The sequence below is a fragment of the Schistocerca piceifrons genome, chromosome 5, assembly GCF_021461385.2.
Source record: "Schistocerca piceifrons isolate TAMUIC-IGC-003096 chromosome 5, iqSchPice1.1, whole genome shotgun sequence".
NCBI classification, from domain to species: Eukaryota; Metazoa; Arthropoda; class Insecta; order Orthoptera; family Acrididae; genus Schistocerca; species Schistocerca piceifrons.
In genome coordinates, this window is record NC_060142.1 from 598,469,519 (window position 1) to 598,490,205 (window position 20,687).

At 45.4% G+C, this 20,687-nt stretch overlaps 1 protein-coding gene across 1 annotated transcript in view; it reads left to right on the forward strand.

The window, feature by feature from the left end:
- The window catches only part of LOC124798158, an 83,264-nt gene that overhangs the window by 47,131 nt on the left and 15,446 nt on the right, over positions 1-20,687 (forward strand). The window contains exon 3 of the mRNA XM_047261439.1: positions 3,101-3,282. Within this exon, the coding sequence (XP_047117395.1) occupies positions 3,101-3,282 (182 nt within the window). The remainder of the gene's footprint in view (positions 1-3,100; positions 3,283-20,687) is intronic.

A 20,687-nucleotide genomic window follows, 5' to 3' on the forward strand; every position in this document is an offset into this window, starting at 1 on the left:
GTACTTGAGGATAATATTATGGAAATGGAAGAGGATGTAGAAGAAGATGAAATGGGAGACATGATACTGCGTGAAGAGTTTGACAGAGCACTGAAAGACCTGAGTCGAAACAAGGGCCCCGGAGTAGACAACTTTCCGTTAGAACTACTGACAGCCTTGGGAGAGCCAGTCCTGACAAATCTCTACCATCTGGTGAACAAGATGTATGAGACAGGCGATATACCATCAGACTTCAAGAAGAATATAATAATTCCTATCAAAGAAAGCAGGTGTTGACAGATGTGAAAATTACCGAACTATCAGGTGAATAAGTCACAGCTGCGAAATACTAACGCGAATTCTTTGCAGACGAATGGAAAAACTCATAGAAGCCGACCTCGGGGAATATCAGTTTGGATTCCGTAGAAATGTTGGAACACGTGAGGCAATACTAACCCTACGACTTATTTTAGAAGAAAGATTAAGCAAAGGCAAACCTACGTTTCTAGCATTTGTAGACTTGGAGTAAGCTTTTGACGATGTTGAATGGACTACTCTCTTTAAAATTCTGAAGGTGGCAGGTGTAAAATTCAGGGAGCGAAAGGCTATTTACAAATTTTACAGAAAGCAGATGGCAGTTATAAGAGTCGAGGGGTATGAAAGGGAAGCAGTGGTTGGGAAGGGAGTGAGACAGGGTTGTAGCCTCTCCCCGATGTTATTCAATCTGTATATTGAGCAAGCAATAAAGGAAAAAAAAGAGAAGTTCGCAGTAGCTATTAAAATCCATGGAGAAGGAATAAAATCTTTGAGGTGCACCGATGCATTGTAATTCTGTCAGAGACAGCAAAGGACTTGGAGGAGCAGTTGAACGGAATGGACAGTGTCTGGAAAGGAGGGTATAAGATGAACATCAACAAAAGCAAAACGAGGATAACGGAATGTAGTCAAATTAAGTCGGGTGATGCTGAGGGAATTAGATTAGGAAATGAGACACTTAAAGTAGTAAAGGAGTTTTGCTATTTGGGGAGCAAAATAACTCATGATGGTCGAGGTAGAGGGGATATAAAATGTAGACTGGCAATGGCAAGGAAAGCGTTTCTGAAGAAGAGAAATTTGTTAAGATCGAGTATAGATTTAAATGTCAGGAAGTCGTTTCTGGAAGTATTTGTATGGAGTGTACCCATGTATGGAAGTGAAATATGGATGATAAATAGCTTAGACAAGAAGAGAATAGAAGCTTTCGAAATGTGGTGCTACAGAAGAATGCTGAAGATTAGATGGGTAGATCACATAACTAATGAGGAGGTATTGAATAGAATTGGGGAGAAGAGGAGCTTGTGGCACAACTTGACTTGAAGAAGGGTTCGGTTGGTAGGACATGTTCTGAGACATCTATGGATGACCAATTTAGCGTTGGAGGGCAGCGCGGAGGGTCAAAATCGTAGAGGGAGACCAAGAGATGAATACACTAAGCAGATTCAGTAAGATGTAGGCTGCAGTAGGTACCACCTATACTCTGTTCATCATAAGAATAAACCTAATGTAAGGAAACACAAAGGCAATGATTGTCAGAAGCCGTAGCACACGTACGCTGGCGTTGTTTCGCTCTTGACTTGCACCCGGTGAACGGTCTACCCGACGGAAGGCCCTAGTCACACAACATTTTTTTAACTAAGTCATGTTAAATGAAATTGTAAGTATGTACGTATTAACAACCATCAGCGTTTTTGTTCATCACGCTTTAACTATGTAGTTTTTAATTCAAAAATCTTGAACAGTCGCAGTCTCTGTAGTGTTGTACTCTGATTGTCGTGCTGTTAATACGCAGTATGAAAATGGCTGAGGCTGCTTCCTGCTCCGTAGTGAAACCCGCGAGTGGAACACGGTTAAAAAGTGCCGATAAATAGGTTCTTCTTAAGGTTTTTCGTAAATTTCAGAATCTACAGGCGCTTGGACATGCAGCGTAATCGGTAGCGTATTACATTGATATAAGTGGCTGCATTTCATAGAGCGATGGTTTGAATCTCGCCTTCGATATCCCTTTTTTTCCGTTCAATTAGAAGTACTTACATTTTGTAATCGTAAAATTCATTATCATTTTTATGAATAATGCACGTCTTCCTGTTTCTACTTACAAAGTGGACGAAAAATTTCCGTTTTCATTTCAAATAAAATTTCTTAACTATCGATATTTTATGAAGGAGTGTTAATAAAGGTTGCTTGAATTGTGAAAACAGAAGAATTCAGTTTTTAGGAAAAAAGTGAACAACCAAATACTGTTTATTCGGACTATATCCATTATTTTACACCTCAGATGTAGTCCCACACGAACCAGAGAGATAAGTGTGGTATAAACATAAAAGAAATCCTTTTTCACAGCATCGATGATGTTTCGTTTGTAGGGCGCTCAACTCCGCGGTCATCAGCGCCCGTACAAAGTCCCAATTTTTACACATTCCAGCTTTTTATGCAGTCCAATCTACCCACTGTCACGAATGATGATGATGGATACAACACGAACACTGCAGCGGAGTGTGCGCTGATATGAGGTCCCGAGTTCGAGTCTCGGTCGGGCACACAGTTTTAATCTGCCAGGAAGTTTCATATCAGCGCACACTCCGCTGCAGAGTGAAAATCTCATTCTGGAAACATCCCCCAGGCTGTGGCTAAGCCATGTCTCCGCAATATCCTTTCTTTCAGGAGTGCTAGTTCTGCAAGGTTCGCAGGAGAGCTTCTGTAAAGTTTGGTAGGTAGGGGACGAGGTACTGGCAGAAGTAAAGCTGTGAGTACCGGGCGTGAGTCGTGCTTCGATATCTCAGTTGGTAGAGCACTTGCCCGCGAAAGGCAAAGGTTCCGAGTTCGAATCTCGGTCGGGCACACAGTTTTAATCTGCCAGGAAGTTTCATATCATCGCACACTCCGCTGCAGAGTGAAAATCTCATTCTAGGTCAAGGGTTTTTCAACTTTCTCTCTTAATGACCTCAACTGGACTATACACTTCAGTCTTTCTTCTTTAAAGCACTTTATCCTGACTGACGATTTTGTAACACAGGTTACGCTGTCAGACAGTGTGGCCCTCTACAGGCAAAACGGAGTGGGCACGTGTTAACTCGTCTTGCAGGTCGCCGGCGTGCACCGTTAACCACTCTTCGCGAGGAGGGGCGACGCACGGGTGCTCCGCTGTCGGGGCGCCGGGCAGGCTTCCGCGGCCGGCCACCTGGCTGCTTGTGGCGCTGCTGTCTGCGCTCGCTGGCGCCACTGCCTGCTGGCTCGCCAACCTATTGGCGCCACCGCCTGGCTGCGGTAAGTATGCCAACAGCGCCGAGTTGTACCACCGACGACAAATACGGTTGCTGTGAAAAACAATTTTCACACATATCCTATCATTCTCCTGCAACACGTAATAAGTTTAGTAGTGCTGTTGGTTCTCTCACATATACTGTAGACCAGGGGGTCTCCAAACTACGGCCCGCGGGACGAAACAGGCCCGCGAGGGCGGGCAAACCGGCCCGCGTTAGCTGGCCGGACATCCCCGGTATCCGGCCCGCCAGATGTTTGAGGTGGCACCTATACTGCCAACAATTGAGTTTCGAGGCCTATCGCGACCAGTACACCGGGACATCGTCGGACACAATCACCCAACAGAACTATCAAATACACTGCTGGCCACCGTAAATGCAACACCCTGAAGGAAGCATCCGAATCAGGTGAAATTTACACCATGAGTTTGCAGCGATGAGATATGCAACTGATTAGAATTTCAGCGCAGACGCACATCACGCGCGCCTGTGGCGCCACCTCATAGCGCCATTTAAGGCTTGGCGATTTCGACGAGTGTACGTTCGGCACGTGTGTTTACCTTGTGGTTGTTTCACAAGACGATCAGTTATGCCTCGTAGACAACAGCGAACATCTTTTGATCAAGTATCCGAGTTCGACAGAGGAAGGATAGTGGCTTACCGAGATTGTGGATTATCATACAGAGAAATCGCTAGTCGTGTTGGACGAAACCAAACAACTGTAATGCTGATATGTGACCGTTGGATGCAGGAGGGTACGGCGGACCGACGTGGTCGATCGCATTCACCTCAGTGCACCACTGCACGTGCTGATACGCAAATTGTGCGCATGGCAGTGACGGATCGCTCAGTGACATCCCGAACCATAGCACAGCACATTGCGTTTGTAACGCATCATCCAGTGTCTGCGCGTACCATTCGACGCCGTTTACAGCAGAGTGGTCTGTCCGCAAGACGTCCATTGCTTCGTCTACCATTGACGCAGAACCACAGCCGTCTCCGTCGCCAATGGTGTGATAACAGACGGATGTGGACGGCAGAATGGAATGACGTTGTCTTTACTGACGAAGAACGCTTCTGTCTGCAGCACCACGATGGTCGGATTCGAGTGTGGAGACACCGTGGAGAGAGGATGCTGGACAGCTGCATTATGCACCGCCACACTGGTCTTGCACCGGGTATTATGGTGTGAGGCGGTATTGGATATTACTCTCGCACGCCTCTAGTGCGCATTGCCGGTACTTTAAATAGCCGGCGCTACATACCAGAGGTGCTGGAGCCAGTTCTCCTTCCTTACCTTCTGGGCTCGGCCGCAGCCATATTTCAACAGGATGATGCGCGACCACACGTGGCATGCATTGTCCAAAGTTTCTTCGTCAATAACCAGATTGAATTGCTTCCCTGGCCGGCTCGCTCTCCGGATCTTTCGCCGATAGAAAACATGTGGTCCATGATTGATCAACGAGTGACCCAGATTACATCCCCAGCTGCCACACCAGATGATCTTTGGCAACGTGTGGAAGCTGCTTGGGCTGCTGTACCCCAGGGACACATCCAACGTCTCTTTGACTCTATGCCGAGACGTGTGGCGGCGGTGATCTCCAACAATGGCGGCTACTCTGGCTACTGATTCTGGCAGGAACCACATGTCACAGACGTCTGTAAACGTAATCATTGATTCTGGCAGGAACCACATGTCACAGACGTCTGTAAACGTAATCATTTGATACTTGGTCAACATGTTATCTACAAAATAAATTTTGTTGTGCTACCTCTTGTCTTTCTTGGTGTTGCATTTACGGTGGCCAGCAGTGTATATGCTCTGGCTCTGCTACTCGCTACAAGACTACATAACTAAACTTACTGTTGCGCCGCTTGAAATAACAATGCGTTGACATTCTCTACCTCTACGTCTTGTAGTAATAGTGTTGCTAACAATGATTTTGAGATTTCGTTGACTTTGCAGGACGCTTTCGTGAAGAATGTGCAGTGACATACTTTTTTGTCGGTAAAATTCGCCAGAATAAAATACGCCAGAATTTCGGTCAGGTACGTTCAGCGATCAAAATTATATAATTAAATAAAAATCGTAGTTCGTTTCGGTGTTAGCTATTGCCAGAACCTTAGATTTTTGCGATTTCATCTTTCCTTTAGCCTTACATTACGGTGATCATGGAGTGCTAGGGTGCTTTAATCCCACTAGGTAGATCTAGGCCCTTATGACTTAGTGGAGGAGTCAATGTGGCCCGCGGACTAAAAAGTTTGGAGACCCCTGCTGTAGACTACGGAAATATCTAACGAAATTAAGATACCACCATAGGTGAGAACATCACATCAGAAACTTTGATGCTCGTTCAGATACGAGGGTCACGCCAAAAGAAATGCACACAATTTTTTTTTTAAATCCATCTTTTACTCTACATGTTTCAAAGTTTAACAGTGTGTAGATACATCCTTTAGGAACAATATTTTCATATCCCCACATAATTTCCATCCCTCTCAACTCCCTTACACCATCTTGGAGCCAGCGCCTGTACACCCGCACGGTAAAATTCTGGACCAACCTGTCGGAGCCACTGTTTGGCACCGTGCACAAGGGAATCATCATCTTCAAACCTTGTTCCACGAAGAGTGTCTTACAGTTTCCCAAAGAGATGATAGTCACATGGAGGCAGGTCAGGACTGTAAGGCGGGTGTTTCAGTGTTGTCCATCCGAGTTTTGTGATCGCTTCCTTGGTTTTTTGACTGACATGTGGCTGTGCATTGTCGTGCAACGGCAAAACATCCTGCTTTTGCCGATGTGGTCGAACACGACTCAGTCGAGCTTGAAGTTTCTTCAGTGTCGTCACATATGCATCATAATTTATGGTGGCTCCACTTGGCATGATGTCCACAAGCAAGAGTCCTTCGGAATCGAAAAACACCGTAGCCATAACTTTTCCAGTAGAAGGTGTCGTTTTGAATTTTTTTTTTTTCTTTATTGAATTTGCATGATGCCACTCCATTGACTGCCTCTTCGTCTCTGATGAGAAATGATGGAGCCATGTTTCAACACCTGTCACAATTCTTCCAAGAAATTCATCTCCACTATTCTCGTACTGTTCCAAAAGTTCCCTGCATACCGTTTTTCTTGTTTCTTTGTGAGCGACTGTCAACATCCTGGGAACGCACCTGGCACAAACCTTTATTAACGCCAACACTTTCAGTATTCTGCAAACACTTCCTTCCCCTATCCCAGCGTAGCGTGACAATTCGTTCACTGTGATGCGTCTGACAGCAGTCACCAATTCGTTAACTCTCTGTACATTGTCTGGAGTGTGTACAGTTCGAGGCCTGCCGCTGCGAGGACAATCCTCAATATCGCCGTGCCCGCTTTCATCACGTAACCTGCTTGCCCACCGACTAACTATACTGCGATCGACAGCAGCATCTCCCTACACCTTTTTCAACTTTTTGTGGATATTCCCCACTGTCTCGTTTTCACAGCACAGGAATTCTATGACAGCACGTTCCTTCTGACGAACGTCAAGTGTAGCAGCCATCTTTGAAGACATGGTGTGACGGCGCCACTCACGGGAACAGGTTGAACTAAGTTTGAAAACAAGCGGCAAGGATGTATCCACACACTGTAAAACTTTCACACATGCAGAATGAAAACTGTATTTAAAAAAAAATAGTGTGCATTTCTTTTGGAGTGACCCTCGTAGTAAAGCATATCAGAGTTGACCCAAACTGTATTATCGTCAGCCTGGATCTAGTTTCAGAAGGACCCTTGCTGTGACCCGTTTTCTCATTAGAACATACTAGACTTTGACGATTACCTACTTTTTGAATCCAGCGTGGTTAACTTCTTTACGGAGGCTGCCGTTCACCTTGCTACACCGACGATACATTTATGATCGAGTCACAAGTCATCAAAACTCTTCGAAAGTCGCCAGATTGTATCAGCAGCATACATCCTAACAGCCGCTTTAGTGCCGAGACGGAAAAGAAGGAAAGTTACCATTTTCAGACGGCTGAGTACAACGTAAACCATTTAGACTCTTCGGGTACCCAGTAGTCAGTATACCACAAGTCAAAAGACGCTGCCTTATATTTCAGCACGCGGAGATTCCTCTATGTATGCCATAAGAGAGTGCTTTTAAACAGATTGCTAAGCAGAATGGCAACTTCTTTGACAAGGACCATTTCAGGTCCGAGGTAAAGCTGGTGAAGCATGTGTTCCGAAACGGTGACTCTGAGGTTCTGGAATGGAAACGTGAAGATGTTCAACAATAGCAAAACAACCTATCTTTTCGGCTCTTTCATTTCACTGTGACTACTTTGTGGCTACCTCCAGAATAATAGGTTCTGGACGGGCAAGACATAAGACATGTTTTCCGAACGACAAAGATGACAAAAGAAGTGCTATGCGCAGTAGAGCCGGCCGCTGTGGCCGAGAGGTTCTAGGCGCATCAGTCCGGAACTGCGCTACTGCTACGGTCGCAGGTTCGAATCCTGCCTTGGGCATGGATGTGTGTGATGTCCTTAGGTAAGCTAGGTTTAAATAGTTCTAAGTCTAGGGCATGACCTCAGATGTTAAGTCCCATAGTGCTTAGATCCATTTGAACCATTTGGGACATGGCTTGTCATGCACACCCCTTTCATCACCTTGAAATTGCCGAACCCATCGCCCCACATTGCTCACTTCTACTGTATCGTCTCCATACACCTTTAGCAAGCGTTGATGGATTTCAATCGGCGAAGTTTCTTCAGCAGTGAGGTATTCAGTCACACATAGCAGTTGAATACTTGTGTCCCTATCAGACACCATTTTATAACACTCCTCTGCTGCCGCCAACTTCCGCAGAACAACGGAATCACCTGAAAATGAAAGAGGAAGGTGGTACGTGGTTCCTTATTCGTACCACACCTACCCACCGTATCTTAGACGCCATACAAGAGGAAGCTGGATGGAATCATGGTCGGTAGTCACAATTTATAATTAAGACAGTTTATTGAAATTGCGCCTTTTAAGGAATTTGACAATTACAAATTGTGGACACGCCACTAGATAAAGCTTTGCAAATACAGTTAGAAACCCAACGTACTCACTACTCAAATAAACAGTCACTTAAGACGAGGTTGTAAAAAACTTAATGTGCCATGCATTTATCGAAACTTTAAGCGTAGCAGTTATCAATAACTTCACATAGCCACTTCATCAAACTCCTTAAAACCAGTTATTACATTAAGATGGCCACACTCAACATTCTTCAATAAAATACCCTTATAAGCTTACTATTTCAATTCATTAAAGAAGTACTTGTTAAAAGGTCAATTACAAACTTAATGTTGCCAGGCACTAATACCCCTCGCTTCATTTTACCTAATTATGAAAACAGAATTACTGACAAACTTCAGAAATTCAAACTACAATATAGCATTTCCCTCAAACTACGCATAATGGAAACAGTTACCAATGAAGGGTGACTTAATGACACTTCAACACTAGTGCCAAGCTAAGATCCAATTACATAACATGATAGAACCACTTACATAAAAAAACTACAGCAGAAACACTGATCTTTAAAAATGAATGTTCACGTGCTCAGAAGGAACTGCGCAAGGAACTCAGCAGATGCTATGCAATTTTAAGTTTAGCCAAAAGGTTCAAAAATCAAATGGCTCTAAGCACTATGGGACTTACCATCTGAGGTCATCAGTCCCCTAGACTTGTTGTTGTTGTTTGGTCTTCAGTCCTGATACAGGTTTGATGCAGCTCTCCATGCTACTCTATCCTGTGCAAGATTCTTCATTTCCCAGTACTTGCTGAAACCTACATCCTTACCTTTGTCCTCTAGCCATCCCTGCTTAGCCATTTTGCACTTCCTGTCGATCTCATTTTTGAGACGTTTGTATTCTTTTTTGCCTGCTTCATTTACTGAATTTTTATATTTTCTCCTGTCATCAATTGAATTCAGTGTATCTTCTGTTACCCAAGGATTTCTGCTAGCCCTCGTCTTTTTACCTACTTGATCCTCTGGTGCCATCACTACTTCATCCCTCAGAGCTACCCATTGTTCTTCTACTGTATTTCTTTCCCCCATTCCTGTCAATTGTTTCATTATGCTCTCCCTGAAACTCTGTACAGCCTCTGGTTCTTTCAATTTATCCAGGTCCCATATCCTTAAATTCCCACCTTCTTGCAGTTTCTTCAGTTTTAATCTACAGTTCATAACAAATAGATTGTGGTCCGAGTCCACATCTGTCCCTGGAAATGTCTCACAATTTAAAACCTGGTTCCTAAATCTCTGTCTTACCATTATATAAGCTATCTGATACCTTCTAGTATCTCCAGGATTCTTACATGTATACAACCTTCTTTTATGATTCTTGAACCAAGTGTTAGCTATGATTAAGTTATACTCTGTGCAAAATTCTACCAGACGGCTTCCTCTTTCATTTCTTACCCCCAATCCATATTCACCTACTATGTTTTCTTCTCTCTCTTTTCCTACTCTCTAATTCCAGTCACCCATGACTATTAAATTTTCGTCTCCCTTCACTACCTGAATAATTTGTTTTATCTTATCATACATTTCATCAATTTCTTCATCATCTGCAGAGCTAGTTGGCATATAAACTTGTACTACTGTAGTAGGCGTGGGCTTCGTGTCTATGTTGGCCACAGTAATGCGTTCCCTATGCTGTTTGTAGTTGGTTACCCGCACGCCTATTTTTTTAGTCATTATTAAACCTACTCCTGCATTACCCCTATTTGATTTAGTATTTGTAACCCTGTATTCACCTGACCAAAAGTCTTGTTCCTCCTGCCACTGAACTTCACTAATTCCCACTATATCTAACTTTAACCTATCCATTTCCCTTTTTAAATTTTCTAAACTGCCTGCCCGATTAAGGGATCTGACATTCCACGCTCCGATCCGTAGAACGCCAGTTTTCTTTCTCCTCATAACGACGTCCTCTTGAGTAGTCCCCGCCCGGAGATCCGCATGGGGGACTATTTTACCTCCGAAATATTTTACCCAAAGGACTCCATCATCATTTAACCATACAGTAAAGCTGCATACCCCCGGGAAAAATTACGGCTGTAGTTTCCCCTTGCTTTCAGCCGTTCGCAGCAACATCACAACAAGGCCGTTTTGGTTATTGTTACAAGGCCAGATCAGTCAATCATCCAGACTGTTGCTCCTGCAACTATTGATAAGGCTGCTGCCCCTCTTCAGGTACCACACGTTTGTCTGGCCTCTCAACAGATACCCCTCTGTTGTGGTTGCACCTACGGTACAGCCATCTGTATCGCTGAGTAATCCCAAATTTACATCCCGCTATTTGTACTTCCTTTGCCTTGCAATGGCTTATTTTCAACTGGCGGTCTACATAATGTATCATTGTTATCTCAGATATACACCTACACATCGGAGTTGTGCATTCATCTTAGAACTACTTAAACCTCACTAACCTAAGGACATCACAGACATTCATGCCCGCGTCAGGATTCGAACCTGCGACAGTACGAGCAGGACGGTTTCAGACTGAAGCACCTAGAACCGCTCGGCCACAACGGCCGGGAAAGGTTCAAGCATTAGCTCTACACCGACGACATCTGGTGGTGACACCCAAAGTCACCACAAAAATAGGAGGCATTTTTTCGGATCGAACCTCATATATGTAGAGGAAGTGTCTGAGCGTGTTTTGTTTCTTTATGGCAGTAGGGATGACCGCCTCTATAGACGAATGGCAGCCGGCATGGTAGTTGTGCGTATTCGGTCAGTTGAACTGGAGAAAAGACAAAAAAAAAAAAAAAAGAGGTTAGCATCGCTGCCTCTAGGACGGAATGTTCCGGGTTTGATTCCCGCTACCTCCTCAGCTTTTTTATGAGGTGGGGAGGTAGGGAAAAGAGTTGACTCAGCCTCATGAGGTAAGACGAAGAGCTGGTTGATGAAAGAAGCAGCGGCATCGTCAGGATTCGTGTACCAGCAATAACGGCTGGAGGAACTGGCGAGATGCTATCACATGCCCCACGATCATAGAACGTTCTTGGTTCAAATGGCTCTGAGCACTATAGGACTCAACTGCTGTGGTCATCAGTCCGCTAGAACTGAGAACTACTTTAACCTAACTAACCTAAGGACATCACACACATCCATGGCCGAGGCAGGATTCGAACCTGCGACCGTAGCTGTCGCGCGGTTCGAGGCTGTAGCGCCTAGAACTGCTTGGCCACTCCGGCCGGTCATAGATCGTTATTCCTACGACCTTATCGGAGGGCGCACGAGGTGGCCAACAGAAACGTCAGAGAGTAAACGAACACGTAGACAGCTTTTGGAAACGTGCACACGACCGACAGTTTTTTGAGCGAAGATGAATGCACAATTCCGATGTGTAGGTGTATATCAGAGATGACAATGATACATTATGTAGACCGCCAGTTGGAAATAAGCCATTGCAAGGCAAAGGAGATACAAATAGCGGGATGTAAATTTGGGATTACTTCGGCAATTACCGTACGTCACCACAAGGATCAGTTCATTGTCAATATGATAAAGGATAGCAAAACAATAAATACATCTACATCTACATTGATACTCTGCAAGCCACCCAACGGTGTGTGGCGGAGGGCACTTTACGTGCCACTGTCATTACCTCCCTTTCCTGTTCCAGTCGCGTATGGTTCGCGGGAAGAACGACTGTCTGAAAGCCTCCGTGCGCGCTCTAATCTCTCTAATTTTACATTCGTGATCTCCTCGGGAGGTATAAGTAGGGGGAAGCAATATATTCGATACCTAATCCAGAAACGCACCCTCTCGAAACCTGGCGAGCAAGCTACACCGCGATGCAGAGCGCCTCTCTTGCAGAGTCTGCCACTTGAGTTTATTAAACATCTCCGTAACGCTATCACGGTTACCAAATAACCCTGTGACGAAACGCGCCGCTCTTCTTTGGATCTTCTCTATCTCCTCCGTCAGACCGATCTGGTACGGATCCCACACTGATGAGCAATACTCAAGTATAGGTCGAACGAGTGTTTTGTAAGCCACCTCCTTTGTTGATGGACTACATTTTCTAAGCACTCTCCCAATGAATCTCAACCTGGTACCCGCCTTACCAACAATTAATTTTATATGATCATTCCACTTCAAATCGTTCCGCACGCATACTCCCAGATATTTTACAGAAGTAACTGCTACCAGTGTTTGTTCCGCTATCATATAATAAAGGATCCTTCTTTCTATGTATTCGCAATGCATTACATTTGTCTATGTTAAGGGTCAGTTGCCACTCCCTGCACCAAGTGCCTATCCGCTGCAGATATTCCTGCATTTCGCTACAATTTTCTAATGCTGCAACTTCTCTGTATACTACAGCATCATCCGCGAAAAGCCGCATGGAACTTCCAACACTATCTACTAGGTCATTTATATATATTGTGAAAAGCAATGGTCCCATAACACTCCCCTGTGGCACGCCAGAGGTTACTTTAACGTCTGTAGACGTCTGTCCATTGATAACAACATGCTGTGTTCTGTTTGCTAAAAACTCTTCAATCCAGCCACACAGCTGGTCTGATATTCCGTAGGCTCTTACTTTGTTTATCAGGCGACAGTGCGGAACTGTATCGAACGCCTTCCGGAAGTCAAGAAAAATAGCATCTACCTGGGAGCCTGTATCTAATATTTTCTGGGTCTCATGAACAAATAAAGCGAGTTGGGTCTCACACGATCGCTGTTTCCGGAAGCCATGTTGATTCCTACATAGTAGATTCTGGGTTTCCAGAAATGACATGATACGCGAGCAAAAAACATGTTCTAAAATTCTACAAGAGATCGACGTCAGAGATATAGGTCTATAGTTTTGCGCATCTGCTCGACGACCCTTCTTGAAGACTGGGACTACCTGTGCTCTTTTCCAATCATTTGGAACCCTCCGTTCCTCTAGAGACTTGCGGTACACGGCTGTTAGAAGGGGGGCAAGTTCTTTCGCGTACTCTGTGTAGAATCGAATTGGTATCCCATCAGGTCCAGTGGACTTTCCTCTATTGAGTGATTCCAGTTGCTTTTCTATTCCTTGGACACTTATTTCGATGTCAGCCATTTTTTCGTTTGTGCGAGGATTTAGAGAAGGAATTGCAGTGCGGTCTTCCTCTGTGAAACAGCTTTGGAAAAAGGTGTTTAGTATTTCAGCTTTGCGCGTGTCATCCTCTGTTTCAATGCCATCATCATCCCGGAGTGTCTGGATATGCTGTTTCGAGCCACTTACTGATTTAACGTAAGACCAGAACTTCCTAGGATTTTCTGTCAAGTCGGTACATAGAATTTTACTTTCGAATTCAATGAACACTTCACGCATAGCCCTCCTTACGCTAACTTTGACATCGTTTAGCTTCTGTTTGTCTGAGAGGTTTTGGCTGCGTTTAAACTTGGAGTGGAGCTCTCTTTGCTTTCGCAGTAGTTTCCTAACTTTGTTGTTGTACCACAGTGGGTTTTTCCCGTCCCTCACAGTTTTACTCGGCACGTACCTGTCTAAAACGCATTTTACGATTACCTTGAACTTTTTCCATAAACACTCAACATTGTCAGTGTCGGAACAGAAATTTTCGTTTTGATCTGTTAGGTAGTCTGAAATCTGCCTTCTATTACTCTTGCTAAACAGATAAACCTTCCTCCCTTTTTTATATTCCTATTAACTTCCATATTCAGGGATGCTGCAACGGCCTTATGATCACTGATTCCCTGTTCTGTACATACAGAGTCGAAAAGTTCGGGTCTGTTTGTTATCAGTAGGTCCAAGATGTTATCTCCACGAGTCGGTTCTCTGTTTAATTGCTCGAGGTAATTTTCGGATAGTGCACTCAGTACAATGTCACTCGATGCTCTGTCCCTACCACCCGTCCTAAACATCTGAGTGTCCCAGTCTATATCTGGTAAATTGAAATCTCCACCTAAGACTATAACATGCTGAGAAAATTTATGTGAAATGTATTCCAAATTTTCTCTCAGTTGTTCTGCCACTAATGTTGCTGAGTCGGGAGGTCGGTAAAAGGAGCCAATTATTAACCTAGTTCGGTTGTTTAGTGAAACCTCCACCCATAATAATTCACAGGAACTATCCACTTCTACTTCACTACAGGATAAACTACTACTAACAGCGACGAACACTCCACCACCAGTTGCTTGCAATCTATCCTTTCTAAACACCGTCTGTACCTTTGTAAAAATTTCGGCAGAATTTATCTCTGGCTTAAGCCAGCTTTCTGTACCTATAACGATTTCAGCTTCGGTGCTTTCTATCAGCGCTTGAAGTTCCGGTACTTTACCAACGCAGCTTCGACAGTTGACAATTACAATACCGATTGCTGCTTGGTCCCCGCATGTCCTGACTTTGCCCCGCACCCGTTGAGGCTGTTGCCCTTTCTGTACTTGCCCAAGGCCATCTAACCTAAAAAACCGCCCAGCCCACGCCACACAACCCCTGATACCCGTGTAGCCGCTTGTTGCGTGTAGTGGACTCCTGACCTATCCAGCGGAACCCGAAACCCCACCACCCTATGGCGCAAGTCGAGGAATCTGCAGCCCACACGGTCGCAGAACCGTCTCAGCCTCTGATTCAGACCCTCCACTCGGCTCTGTACCAAAGGTCCGCAGTCAGTCCTGTCGACGATGCTGCAGATGGTGAGCTCTGCTTTCATCCCGCTAGCGAGACTGGCAGTCTTCACCAAATCAGATAGCCGCCGGAAGCCAGAGAGGATTTCCTCCGATCCATAGCGACACACATCATTGGTGCCGACATGAGCGACCACCTGCAGATGGGTGCACCCTGTACCCTTCATGGCATCCGGAAGGACCCTTTCCACATCTGGAATGACTCCCCCCGGTATGCACATGGAGTGCACATTGGTTTTCTTCCCCTCTCTTGCTGCCATTTCCCTAAGGGGCCCCATTACGCGCCTGACGTTGGAGCTCCCAACTACCAGTAAGCCCACCCTCTGCAACTGCCCGGATCTTGCAGACTGAGGGGCAACCTCTGGAACAGAATTATTTCACCTCACTTTAGCTCCACACCATTCCAGTTACCAATCAGTTCCACAAATTCTTCCTCATGTAGCTTTTTCTTTGCGTTACGGTCATGATATTCTGCACTGGAAGTATCACACAAAGGACGTCATCCCTGTATCAATATCCATCGTTAAAGCAACGCATCAGTGCAGTATGACTTCTACACTGACGGTCGTGTGCTTAAGGCTATTTACATGTGTATGTTTCATTGTCGTCACCGACTATGAGATCGGATTGAATCGGTGGGAAAAGTAGATCATCCATGTCTCGTCTTTTTTGTCGGCCCATCTATTTTGTAAGTTGTGTGCATGCCTCTATTAGAGTACTTGATATCTATTACAAGCAACAAAATAGTCGGCGATTTACAGTCTGTTGTATGCTCACTCCCTAAAGACAGTAGTCGGCCAGCTGGAACAGGCCTAAGGTCATTAGGAAAGTAAAGAACGTTTCTTTCTGCTGAAATATTTATTTTATATAATTAAACGAAACTAATGTAAGTAAACGAAACTAATATAATTAATCGGAGTCCGCAGCCCGTGGTCGTGCGGTAGCGTTCTCGCTTCCCGCGCCCGGGTTCCCGGGTTCTGTTCCCGGCGGGGTCAGGGATTTTCTCTGCCTTGTGATGACTGGGTGTTGTGTGATGTCCGTAGGTTAGTTAGGTTTAATTGGTTCTAAGTTCTAGGGGACTGATGACCGTAGATGTTAAGTCCCATAGTGCTCAGAGCCATTTTTTAATTAATCGGAACTCCTTTTTACGTACAATTTGATACCCAGGCTTCTTTTCTACGTAGTCATCGTACAAATTTGGGCACTCATGAGAGGTGATTACATTTACGTTTAGTAGTGAAATGACATAGAATCAGCCACCCGCTATAGAAAGTGTTAACACATAATCATTGAAGAGCTTTTGTATATGTAGGTTTGTTGAGATGTCGGCTCCTTATAACTGATTACTTATGCTAGAAAGTGATTATGTGGTTTATGTCAGGGATACTGAATACTGTTTCGCGATAATTAAGTGGGTCATTAGGAAAGAAAAGAACGTTTCTTTCTGCTGAAACATTTATTTTATATAATTAAACGAAACTAATATAATTAAACGAAACTAACATAATTAATCGGAACTGCTTTTTACGTACAATCTGATACCCAGGCTTCTTTTCTACGTAGTCATCGTACAAATTTAAGCACTTTTCGTACCGTTTTACCAGTTTTTCTGTGTGTTCTGCATACTCAGCTGCAACCAAGTTGTTGAACCGGTGGTCAACAGCTTCTTAAAGTCCATCGTCACTCCCGTAGAGTTGTCCACTCATCCAGACTGTATGGCAGGTGGTGAAACATTTCCCACTGGAACCGCCGAAGCAAGTCCTCACTCGCGCTGTGGACGGACGTGAAGGAGGATGACTCCACTGGTTAACAGTCCGCGCCGCGTGTTTTTAACGGAGCGGCGACGTCGATTAAGCGTCTGATAGTAGGCCGCTACATTTATTCCTCACCTTCGAAAAGATAAATGTAATGTAATGTAACCTTTAGGCATTAGTGGGTGAGCAGGACGCCCTTACGATGCCAAAACATCGTAGCCGTACTCTTTCTGGTGCTCAAGTTTCTTTTGCTTTTTTCTTTTCGATGGGAATTGGTATGGGTGGAGGTTATACTTAACAGCCGAACTAAGTTAATAATTGGCTCCTTCTACCGACCCCAGACTCCGATGATATACACTCCTGGAAATGGAAAAAAGAACACATTGACACCGGTGTGTCAGACCCACCATACTTGCTCCGGACACTGCGAGAGGGCTGTACAAGCAATGATCACACGCACGGCACAGCGGACACACCAGGAACCGCGGTGTTGGTCGTCGAATGGCGCTAGCTGCGCGGCATTTGTGCACCGCCGCCGTCAGTGTCAGCCAGTTTGCCGTGGCATACGGAGCTCCATCGCAGTCTTTAACACTGGTAGCATGCCGCGACAGCGTGGACGTGAACCGTATGTGCAGTTGACGGACTTTGAGCGAGGGCGTATAGTGGGCATGCGGGAGGCCGGGTGGACGTACCGTCGAATTGCTCAACACGTGGGGCGTGAGGTCTCCACAGTACATCGATGTTGTCGCCAGTGGTCGGCGGAAGGTGCACGTGCCCGTCGACCTGGGACCAGACCGCAGCGACGCACGGATGCACGCCAAGACCGTAGGATCCTACGCAGTGCCGTAGGGGACCGCACCGCCACTTCCCAGCAAATTAGGGACACTGTTGCTCCTGGGGTATCGGCGAGGACCATTCGCATCCGTCTCCATGAAGCTGGGCTACGGTCCCGCACACCGTTAGGCCGTCTTCCGCTCACGCCCCAACATCGTGCAGCCCGCCTCCAGTGGCGTCGCGACAGGCGTGAATGGAGGGACGAATGGAGACGTGTCGTCTTCAGCGATGAGAGTCGCTTCTGCCTTGGTGCCAATGATGGTCGTATGCGTGTTTGGCGCCGTGCAGGTGAGCGCCACAATCAGGACTGCATACGACCGAGGCACACAGGGCCAACACCCGGCATCATGGTGTGGGGAGCGATCTCCTACACTGGCCGTACACCACTGGTGATCGTCGAGGGGACACTGAATAGTGCACGGTACATCCAAACCGTCATCGAACCCATCGTTCTACCATTCCTAGACCGGCAAGGGAACTTGCTGTTCCAACAGGACAATGCACGTCCGCATGTATCCCGTGCCACCCAACGTGCTCTAGAAGGTGTAAGTCAACTACCCTGGCCAGCAAGATCTCCGGATCTGTCCCCCATTGAGCATGTTTGGGACTGGATGAAGCGTCGTCTCACGCGGTCTGCACGTCCAGCACGAACGCTGGTCCAACTGAGGCGCCAGGTGGAAATGGCATGGCAAGCCGTTCCACAGGACTGCATCCAGCATCTCTACGATCGTTTCCATGGGAGAATAGCAGCCTGCATTGCTGCGAAAGGTGGATATACACTGTACTAGTGCCGACATTGTGCATGCTCTGTTGCCTGTGTCTATGTGCCTGTGGTTCTGTCAGTGTGATCATGTGATGTATCTGACCCCAGGAATGTGTCAATAAAGTTTCCCCTTCCTGGGACAATGAATTCACGGTGTTCTTATTTCAATTTCCAGGAGTGTAGTTGCTGAACAGTTCAGAGAAAATTTGAGTCTCGTAACAAATAAATACCCAACTCATACGGTTATAGTTGGTGGGGACTTAACCTTCCCTCGATATGTTGGCAAAAGTACTTGTTCAAAACCGGGGGTAGGCAGAAAACATCTTCCGAGATTGTCCTAAATGCTTTCTCCGAAAATTATTTAGAGCAGTTAGTCCACGAACCCAAGCGAATTATAAACGGTTGCGAAAACACACTTGACCTCTTAGCCACAAACAATCCAGAGCTAATAGAGAGCATCATGACTGATACAGGGATTAGTGATCACAAGGTCGTTGTAGCTAGGCTCAATACCGTTTCTTCCAAATCCACCAGAAACAAACGCAAAACAACTTTATTTAAAAAAGCGGACAAAGTGTCATTAGAAGCCTTCCTAAGAGACAATCTTCATTCCTTCCGAACTTACTAGTAGACGAGATGTAGCTCAAATTCAAAGATATAGTAGCAACAGCAATTGAGAGATTCATACCTCATAAATTGGTAAGAGATGGAACTGATCCCCCATGGTACACAAAACAGGTCCGAACGCTGTTGCAGAGGCAACGGAAAAAGCATGCGAAGTTCAGAAGACAGGTGGGATTGACGGAGGACATCGAAAGGATGCAAAAAAGGGCAGCTCGTTTTGTATTATCACGTAATAGGGGAGAGGGTGTGGCAGATGTGATACGCGAGTTGGGATGGAAGTCATAAAAGCAAAGACGTTTATCGTCGCGGCGAGATCTATTTACGAAATTTCAGTCACCAACTTTCTCTTCCGAATGCGAAAATATTTTGTTGAGCCCAACCTACATAGGTAGGAATGATCATCAAAATAAAATAAGAGAAATCAAAGCTCGAACAGAAAGGTTTAAGTGTTCGTTTTTCCCGCGCGCTGTTCGGGGAATGGTAGGGAGACAGTATGATTGTGGTTCGATGAACCCTCTGCCAAGCACTTAAATGTGAATTGCAGAGTAATCATGTAGATGTAGATGTAGATGTCGTTGTGGATAGCGAATGATGCCATTCCTTTGCTTGAGACTTTGTTTCTGATGTGAAATGTGATATCCAAGTCTGACAATCTGATTCAAAGCTTCATCACCGTCCTTTTCATAGCGACAGAGGAAGATCAATACAGTCTGACAAAAGTCGAGGCCGGCCGCTGTGGCCGAGCGCTTCTAGGCTCTTCAGTCCGGAACCACGCTGCTGCTACCGTCGCAGGTTCTAATTCTGCCTCGGACATGGACGTGTGTGATGTCCTTAGGTTGGTCAGGTTTAAGTAGTTCTAAGTTCTAGGGGACTGATGACCGCAAGTCCCATAGTGCTCAGAGCCATTTGAACCATTTTAACAAAATTCTAGGAACCTGTTTGGCACATACATTCTTATAGCACAGATTTGCACTAACCGTCTCATACAGCACAGGGCTTGAAATGTCTGGAAAGAACGAGCGCAGACCACTAATTACGAAACGCCTATCTTCTTGGATTTTCGTTTCAGTCCTTGCTTTGAGACCGTCACTCACCACCGAGGGCCGACCCTACCGATCTCCGTCGTGAGCAGAGCATTCTTCCGTCCGCCCTTAAGCATGATACACCGCTTCCCAACTGACGCTTCGTTCACCACACTATCGTAAACTTCAGCTGTCTATAAATTTCGACGAGTTGGACTTCTTGCGGGTTTAAATAGTGGACAACACTCCGCATCACACACTTGGCGGGATCGTCAATTTTGTCACACGTGTTACAGCCACACAGTTTACAGTGTCACAGCTAAGCAGTAAGCAGCCGTTTTGGATCGTAGCTGCCGCCAGACTGAAGCGGATGAGTACCTCAAAGTCAGTGGTCTGTCGCAGGTGTTGGTGGGGGAACGCGGTCATGTGTCAAAACAAAACGCTCTTTACTTTCCGAATAAACCTCGTATAAACTACAAGACTAGTTGTTTGGAAACAGAAATATTGATATGTTTCCCAAGAATGATTGTCAATGTACGCGTATAAATTATTTAAGTAATACAGTGCAATGACAGATTGTAGCTGTTCTTACAGGTCGAATTTCACATAGTTTCCTTTCCCTCGAGCCAAGTTAAGTATTTAAACTTATGCTAGTTCTATTTGTTTTCTCTTCTTATAAAGTGAGAAGGAAATGTTGACGATTGATGGTCACACAGAATGCCGTTAGGTTTGTAAACCCTCGTCGC